This window comes from Haplochromis burtoni, unplaced genomic scaffold, assembly GCF_018398535.1.
Source record: "Haplochromis burtoni strain Fernald_Lab_line unplaced genomic scaffold, NCSU_Asbu1 Contig_138, whole genome shotgun sequence".
Classification (NCBI taxonomy): Eukaryota; Metazoa; Chordata; class Actinopteri; order Cichliformes; family Cichlidae; genus Haplochromis; species Haplochromis burtoni.
This window is the reverse complement of record NW_024582499.1, coordinates 936,218-944,612: the sequence shown is the minus strand read 5'-3', so window position 1 is coordinate 944,612 and position 8,395 is coordinate 936,218. Positions and strand designations below refer to the sequence as shown.

The 8,395-nt window shown below is 39.2% G+C and overlaps 1 protein-coding gene across 3 annotated transcripts in view; it reads left to right on the top strand.

The window, feature by feature from the left end:
* Positions 1-250: 250 nt before the first annotated feature.
* hdac6 (histone deacetylase 6) overlaps positions 251-8,395 on the top strand; it is a 15,356-nt gene continuing 7,211 nt past the window's right edge. For 2 of the 3 annotated variants that reach the window (XM_042224442.1, XM_005931123.3), the window contains exons 1-10: positions 251-415; positions 1,574-1,666; positions 2,301-2,429; positions 3,001-3,086; positions 4,447-4,531; positions 4,642-4,682; positions 4,772-4,868; positions 4,990-5,087; positions 5,195-5,299; positions 7,729-7,797. In XM_042224442.1, coding sequence (XP_042080376.1) covers positions 1,595-1,666; positions 2,301-2,429; positions 3,001-3,086; positions 4,447-4,531; positions 4,642-4,682; positions 4,772-4,868; positions 4,990-5,087; positions 5,195-5,299; positions 7,729-7,797 — 782 coding nt within the window. In that variant the 5' untranslated portion in view covers positions 251-415; positions 1,574-1,594. The remainder of the gene's footprint in view (positions 416-1,573; positions 1,667-2,300; positions 2,430-3,000; positions 3,087-4,446; positions 4,532-4,641; positions 4,683-4,771; positions 4,869-4,989; positions 5,088-5,194; positions 5,300-7,728; positions 7,798-8,395) is intronic. The other variant, XM_005931124.3, reaches the window with a different exon arrangement.

Here is an 8,395-nt window from a genome sequence, read left to right as displayed (position 1 = left end):
GTAATTTTTAGTGTGAATAAAGGGCCACAGTATTATATTAGGTAAGACATAATAGGATTATTATTAAAATGAAACAGCAAAAAGGAAAAATGTTTGTAAAACATAACCTACATTTTGAAGACGCTATTTGTTTTAAGCACATATGAATCTATAGAGATTAAGAGAAAAGCTCGTGACATCGATCTCTAACGGTTTTTAGTTTTAAATCATTTAAAAAAAAAGTCCCGGCGCGCGCCACACCCTTGGCTGCGCTGCTCGGTGACGTCATACGCCTCAGACGGTAGCGGTGTACGGTTGGCGCTCAGCAGCTCGGAAACAAACAGTACACTTCCTGGTCGTCCCGGTTCCGGAGGCTGCAGCGGGTCTTCACACGGATTTTGACCCGGTTTCAAGGTGTGGATGTTTTCGGCTGACTGTGAGTCCCAGTTTATCCGCTCAGTCTGGGTGTTTCATACTAAGAACAAGCTAGCAGGAGGCTAACAGCTTCTGCTGCTTCACTATTTACACCGAGAGAGGATGACCCCGGTCCCGGTGTACCGGTCCTGGTGTTGGCCACGATCATGATCTTAGAAAAAGCATTTATGCATCAATCTGAAGACGTAACAGATGTGAAAATCTCTAAAAATATATAAATGAATTCAATTATAAATAAAATAATGCTGAAGAAATATGAAAAACAATAAACGTAGTTCAGTTCAACTATATACGCATCCATAAATTACGGTGGTAGTCATTTTCAGGCACTCTTTTTTTTTTTAAAGTGAACAATAATAACAGAGAGAAACCCAATGAATGGCATTGACCAGGACTTGTCGAAAGTAGGAAGAAAAAAAGCTAAAAGAACGTCTTCCTTATAACACAATCACACCTGGAGAAGAAGTGTACTGGTACAGATTTTCTAGAGCAAGGGTGATGTGCAGAGCTGAGTAACTACAGAGAGACAAAGTGGACGAGTGTGAGAATAAAGATATGGGAAAGAGCTGTTGAAGTTAGGATAAGGAGCAGCAGTATGGATCATTCTGAGAAAGAGCTCGGCAGATTTGATGTTTGCTTTGAGAGTGTTGATAGAGATGTATAGAGAAAACCAGAAGGAGCCTCACTGTGTCTTCATGGATCTAGAGAAAGCTTATTATATGGTACCCAGAGAGGAACTGTGCAACTGCATGAGGAAGTCAGGAGTAGTGGGGAAGCATGTGAGGGTGGCGTGACAGTGATGGGTTCAAGGTTGGGAGTGGGATTACATCAGGGACCGGCTCTGGGAAACATTTTTTTTTTTAAACTTCTGCAACTGACCTCCTGAGTTCCAAGATGTTTACAGAGTGTAGTTAAAGAAAAAAAAGGTGATGAAACTCTTCAGTCTCAAATTCCAAGTGAGCAGAGAGATTTAAGTAAACAAAAAATCTTCTCAGTTTCAGCGTACTTGTCTCTGTGCTATTTGAGGTTAATTAAAGGGTTTAATTAGTTTGGATTCTCATTGACACATTACACAGTCGTGACTCCTCTGTAACGAGGCTTGTTCTGGCTCGCAGGTGTGAAGGTTCTTCTTCATGTGTCTTTGTTATTTTTGGTTCAGGTGGATCTGAGTGGATCAGTGATGCAGTCGGGGTCAGATCCTCCAGGACATGGACCGAAGCCAGTTAGGAGATCTCCTCGTCTGTCCCCTCAGGTCAGTCACCCGACACAGGGATACACCTGGTTTTAACCTTCACCTCCTTTTAAACCTTTTTGCCGCTCAGCCATAAAATCTGATGGGGTGTTGTCGTCACCCTACTAGGTGGACGCACAATGTGGATACTCAAGTTTGTGAATGCGATAACTCGAGAACGAAGAAATGAGTAGTATAGGTCCTCTTTAGGATTAAAGTGATTCGCTCGAGGTGACGTGCTCCAGATTTAACTCGCTTTTTGTCAGTGTTACTATTTATGCTGCATGCGTTAAAGTGTACAGGTTGGCTTTAGCTGAGTATGAATTATTGACGAGTAAAAGTGGGCGAGGCAATCATTCATTTACCTGAGGTGAACTGTTATCTCAGATTGTCGTGCCTCTACTTCGATTCTGCGCTCAGTTTCATGTAAACACCTGAGTGTTTGGATCTGTCATCAGTCTGCTTTCGTAACACCAGGCAGAAACAGCCCACCCTTTTCTTCTTCTTCAGCTTTTCCTCTTTTAGTTATTTGAACTCTTCTTTTTCTGTTTCTTTGCGTCACGTTGGAGCACTTGTGCTTTAACCCTACAGCGTATCAATTTGCTTCAGTCGCAGCAGAGAGGTGGGCTTCAGCTGCTCCTGTTTATGTTTGCAGGTCGGCAGCAGTGAGGGAACACAGGAGAACAAAGGAGGAAACAGCCTGCAGGAGCTGAAGAGGAGAGGAAGGATGGAGAGGACCAGAGAGGAGCGAGAAGAGGAGCTGAGTGGCAAATTGAAGACACTGGTGAGACTTTGCACTCTGTTTAATATTTGAAAAGGTTTGCATGCAGCTCAGGTCCTGCAGAGTGTTTGGAACAGAGGTGAGATGTCTGTGCTGGACCTCAGACCATCTCTGACCTTTCCACCAGTGTCAGCTACACCTGTGAAGGTGTTTCAAGGTTTTAAGCCAAACTCTAAAGATGGACATCCATAATAAAGTAGAGATAAGTAATGAAATAATATAAGCCTCCAGAAGCTCCTATGAGGAGACACAACAGCGTTCCCAGCCCAGCTGAGAGACTTCATCTCATGTCCTGGGTCTGCTCCGGTTCCATCAGAAACTGTGAGAGGCAAACTGTTTGTTTGGTGTGACCTGCTGTGAGACTGTCATGTGGTAATAGGTGGGGGTGAATAGGACTGTCTCTGCAAGTCATAAGCTAGAGGTATACCTGATACTGACACTTTTGCATCCTGAAACACAGCACATTATCATATTTTATCAAAAATGAAGTTTTATTTGATTATTTTTCCTGTGTGTGTGTGTGTGTGTGTGTGTGTGTGTGTGTGTGTGTGTGTGTGTGTGTGTGTGTGTGTAGGATCTGTCCAGCAGATCGGCAGCCAGTGGAACGGGTCTCGTTTACTCGGAGATCTTCACCCACCATAAGAACGAGTGGGACCCGAGGTAAGCAGCACCTCAGACAGGAGCTGTGCAGTTAAATCAGATGTTAATTATAGTTACATTTTTGACTAACATTGATCAGTAAAAGACAATAATTGAGTTTAAATGATTATTGTTTTATATTTTGTTTCGGTTCCTTTCAAAATTCAGTCCACACCAGGCTTCAGCACGTTCAGTTCAATTTGTGTTGTTTTGTTTTGTTTTGTTTTCAGTGAAACATTAGTTTATGTTTACAGATACACGGTTGAAACTGAAGCTGTCAATAAGTGAATTAAGTTTAATAAGTAATAATTGTGATTTCTGCTGTAGTCTGACCTCACGAGAAAGTTAATCAGCATCTTTGCTCATAACTGATTACCTGAGCTTCCTTTTCTTTGCCCTGTGTCCAACTTTCACTGACTTGTGTCTCTGTTTGGCATCCTCAGGAACTCATGTTTTCTAAACAGCGAGTTGATTAATGGAGTGAATAATGCAGAGACTAATCCATGATGAATATTTAAGAGCTGGATGTTTTTTCAGATTCACAGACGGTCTCCATCATTCAGCAGCTCAGCAATTTCCTTCAGGGCAAAATTTATCATTTAAATTAAATATGAGCCTGTTTGTTAGTTTCATTTTTTTCACCTCGTACTTCTCCTCTAAAGACTGTTGTTAACTTTTAATTCATGCAAAGCGGGCTCCTGTTCTGCTTATTTGCATTTTTTAATCAAATTTGCATCATAGAAGAAGGAGATCAGCTGTTACAGCTCCTCTGTTTTAGTTCATATGGAGCTAATGCTACAGGGGAGTCTGTCTGCTCATTTCTAGCTATATGATGTTATTCTTGGACTCTCCCAGAGTAGCTTTCATGTATATTCTATATATAGTACCATTTGTAGATAGTACAAATTACTCTTGTGTAGTATTTAATCCATTTTGAATTATTTAGGCGTTTTGGCTTTTGTGTACATCATTTTTAAGATAAGATAAGAAGAACTTTATTTCTTTTGTCATACACATGCTCAATGCAGCAAGAGAGACAGAGGAGCAGAGGAATAAGATATACAATATGTACAGCAGAATACAAGTATACAGTAATATACAGTAGGATAGTGCAAAATATAATATCAAATAACTGTAACAAGTAACAATATAACTATATCCTGAGAAATAACTAGCTTAGCTTAGCTATCAGTGCAGGTGATTCTAAAAGTTTTCTTACTTATTCTTCTATTTCTGTAGTTTTTTAATATATCCGATATAATATATATATAATTATTAATATAATTAAATTTTCTTTTTGTGCTACTGTAACAAGTGAATTTCCCCAGTGTGGGATTAATAAAGTCTTTGTTGATCTATCTTTGAAATACTTTGTTTTCAGCCATCCAGAGAGTCCGGACAGAGTGACAGCCATCATGAAGGAGCTGGAGAGACAAGATCTGCTGCCTCTCTGTATCAGAGTTGAGGTTAGGCTAAATAAGAGCTCCTCAGAGATGAATATTAATAAAAGTCTTACTCTTACATCCTCGTCGAGTTTTATAGATAACCGATCCTGACGTGTGTTTTTGTGTTTTAGCCCAGAGAAGCTACAGAGGAAGAGCTGCTGCTGGCTCACATGTGAGTCTGCTGATCGCTGTTAAAGCGTCTTCTGTTTATGTTTTAATGTGTTCGCGCATAAAACCTGCCGTGTGTTTGTGCTGCTGCAGGAAACACTATGTGGACCTGATAAAGTCGACTCAGACGATGACACTGGCTGAACTCCAAACTCTGTCCAACAAATATGATTCCATTTATCTCCATCCAGTAAGAACACACACACACATCTTGTTAATTCTTAATAAGCTCATTTTGTTCTTTATGATCGATAACTGGACAGCATGATGTTGTTAGTTGTATTTTGCACTAAATATCTTTTGTGTTTCAGGAGTCCTTCCAGGTGTCTGTGACAGCTGTGGGTGCAGTGCTTCAGCTGGTCGATCGGGTCATGACCTCTGAACTCAAGAACGGATTCGCCATCATCAGGTAAGAGAAGCAGATCGTCCTGCTCAAGGCAGCGCCGTGTTTTCCTTTGAACACCTGAACACAGCGCTGAAATAACAGATCGATATCGTGCCTCTCGCTTCTTTCAGACCTCCAGGTCATCACGCTCAGGCCAACGAGTGCAACGGTTACTCTATCTTCAACAACGTGGCGATCGCAGCTCGATACGCTCAGACCAGGCACGCCATCAGCAGGTGTGTAACACACACTTGTCTTCCTTCATTGTGTATACGTGTGACAATCTGGGGAGCTAGTATGTAGCTTTGTGTCTTAACATCTCAGGTCTTTTGGAGTTTTGGTGTAGCAAAGACTTTCTTTAAAATTGCAGATCAATTATAAAAAGCTAAACCATCATCAGATGGTGGAGCTCCTCTTTCCGAACTCCCCGTGGGTCATCGAAAGCCTGAAATCAAACAAAATAAGGACTTAAAAGGTCTTGTTGTTCCTATGGGTTTGATGCAGATGTTAAATTTTCTTACATTATGTTTAAGACTTGTAGGAAAACAAGCTAAATAATAAAATTCATGTCGTAAATCAGTGATTAAAGTTGTTTCACTGATGACGTTGGGCCCTTATTGTCACGCAGATTAATTTATTTCAGGATGTGATTACATATTGTTGCCTTTGGTCCATTATTACCCAGTTTTCAGGACCATAAAGTAGGTCTTTGGCCTGTTTGAAGAAGCTGGAATACATCCTTTGTATATGGGTAAATGTGTTAACGCCGGTACAGACAATTGTATTTAATTGTACTGGAAAATTGTTTACGTCAATAATTAATGAGCGTTGACGTCTTATTTAACTGCAGTGGGCTTTCTGAACAAGCTGACTGTAGGGCGAGTTACACAATAATTGATCATATATTTGTTTTACATGATGTAATTAATTTATGTCTGCATTATTAGAAGTGACCATGTTGAGTTTTATTGATTACAAAAAAGCTTTTGATTTGGTTGAAAGAAGCCTATTATAGCAAAACTTAATTGCTGCAGTTATATATAGAAGACATTTTTACAGTTGTGAATAATTTATACCAAAATGCTGAGTCACATGTGATGGCTCAAAATCTGTATTCTAAATTGTTTGATTGTAATATAGGAGTTCGACAGAGTGAACAGTTGCTCTTTGCAGTCTTTTAAATTTATTTTGAGTATACAAAAATATTATAATGGACTATCATTTCTGTTGAGGTCTGTTTAAGACTTTTTGTCCTTCTGTATGCAGATGACACTGGAATATTGTCAGAATCGGAAACAGAGCTAAAATAGGAATTTTCCCAAAAGGTGACGTCTAATTTGGGAATTCTGTATTATGAAGAGTGAACGATTATGTTTATCTTGGTCTAACACTTTAAAAAAGTCCAAAAAGTTGATTCTGTTCATCTGGACGTAGCGTTTTCAGTGGGAGAAACGTTTTATCACTCATCCAAGTGAAGGATTTACTTACCTGGATGATGGAGTGTGCATCAAAACACTTGACAATAGCTATTAAAAAACCAAAGCGGCAAGCTGTAGTTTTTAACTAAAGCTAGAGATCTAAGATTATCTGTTGAAACTCAGTTACAGTTTGAACAGTTGGTCTCACCTGTATCGCTCTATGGGTCGGAGGTGTGGGGCTTTACATGTTAAATTTTTAAAGCAGCTTTTTAAGGTGAATAAAAATGCAGCAAATTGTGTTTTATATGGAGATTTGGGTGGATTTAAATTGAATAAAGATTGAATGTAGGATGGTTGGCTGCTGGTGTAGATTATTGAGCGGAAATAGGAATAAATGATCATTTCTCGTGTTTAGCTTTTTGAAAAATCTATATGATAAAGGCCTTTTTAAAGTCGCCGTGGATATTGAAGTTAAAGCAAATATTTGATCATAAAGGATTTTCTAATTTATGGGAACATAAAATATTGAATGACAGGTTATAAAAGCAGTAACTGAGATGAGGATATCTCATATTCTGAGACAAAATTGGAATTGAGAAATGTTTAACAATAGTCTTTATATTAATTACAGAATATTTAAGTGAGAATTCCAACTGGAAAATAATTTTTGTCGTTTAGATTATTCTGTTTTATTTAGCAAGGTTTAGATGTGGTGTTAGTCGTAGTAACGGGCAGATCTGATGGAGTCAAATATATGAAACTTTTATGTGAACTTTGTAGCTTGGGAAAACTCAGAGATGAGTATAATTATTTATTTGAATGTCGTTGTTTTTAGTTGCAAAGACAAAAACATCTGCTTGTGTATTTTAGGTTGAGCCCAAATGTCTATAAGATGGCAAAGTTGTTTATTACTAAGGATATTGTTATACTGCGTAAACTTGCAAAACTTGGTAAAGAAATTGTATCTGTATTTGGATGTGTGATTTGTTGATGGATATTTTATTTATGTATTTGTATTTTTACTTTTCATTATAATGATTATGTGTATTAAAAAACACTGTGCTTTGTTGGTTTGTTTGTATAATTTCTCAATTACCCCAGGAGGGGGTTTAATGAGAATGAAATAAACGTAGCTTCAAGCTTTACTCTGAAAATCCCAGTGTTCACATTTTGTTTCTGTGTGTGTGTGTGTGTGTGTGTGTGTGTGTGTGTGTGTGTGTGTGTGTGTGTGTGTGTGTGTGTGTCAGGGTGCTGATAGTGGACTGGGATGTACATCACGGGCAGGGCATCCAGTACCAGTTCCAGGAGGATCCCAGGTACTGCTCCTTCTCCTCTGATCCAGGATCAGATCTTATTAACATGTGAATCTGCTGACAGGCAGACAGAGCAGGCAGCGATTTGAACAAAAGCAGCTTTTCCATCTGAAGGTTTATTTTTACCCTTCATCTTTCAAGCCTGTAATGTTGCGCTTCTCCTTTACTGTTGGTTGCCTAATAACTCGAGGGGCAATTTGGAGAGAGTTAAATCTATTCGTTGATAAAAGGTGGTAGTTGAAATCAGGCCTGTATACATGAAAGTCTATGATGAAAAGGATTTTTCATTAGTCTGCATAGCTTTATAAAAATAGTGCACGCTCATGGACTCAAAGGAGTGCAGCGTATCAGCAGGTGGCGTCACGATTTTGCTCAGCTGTGCGTAATCTCTCCAATATTTGAGCTTCCAGGAGAATCTGATTTAGATGTTGAACCTGCTCAGCTGCTTCTGCTCAGAGCTTCATCCATCATGTCTAATGCCTTTGATTAAGTTTGGGTAAAGCTGTAGCTGGTTCCTGTCTAAACTTTATCTGTGTGTGTGTGTGTGTGTGTGTGTGTGTGTGTGTGTGTGTGTGTGTGTGTGTGTGTGTGTGTGTGTGTG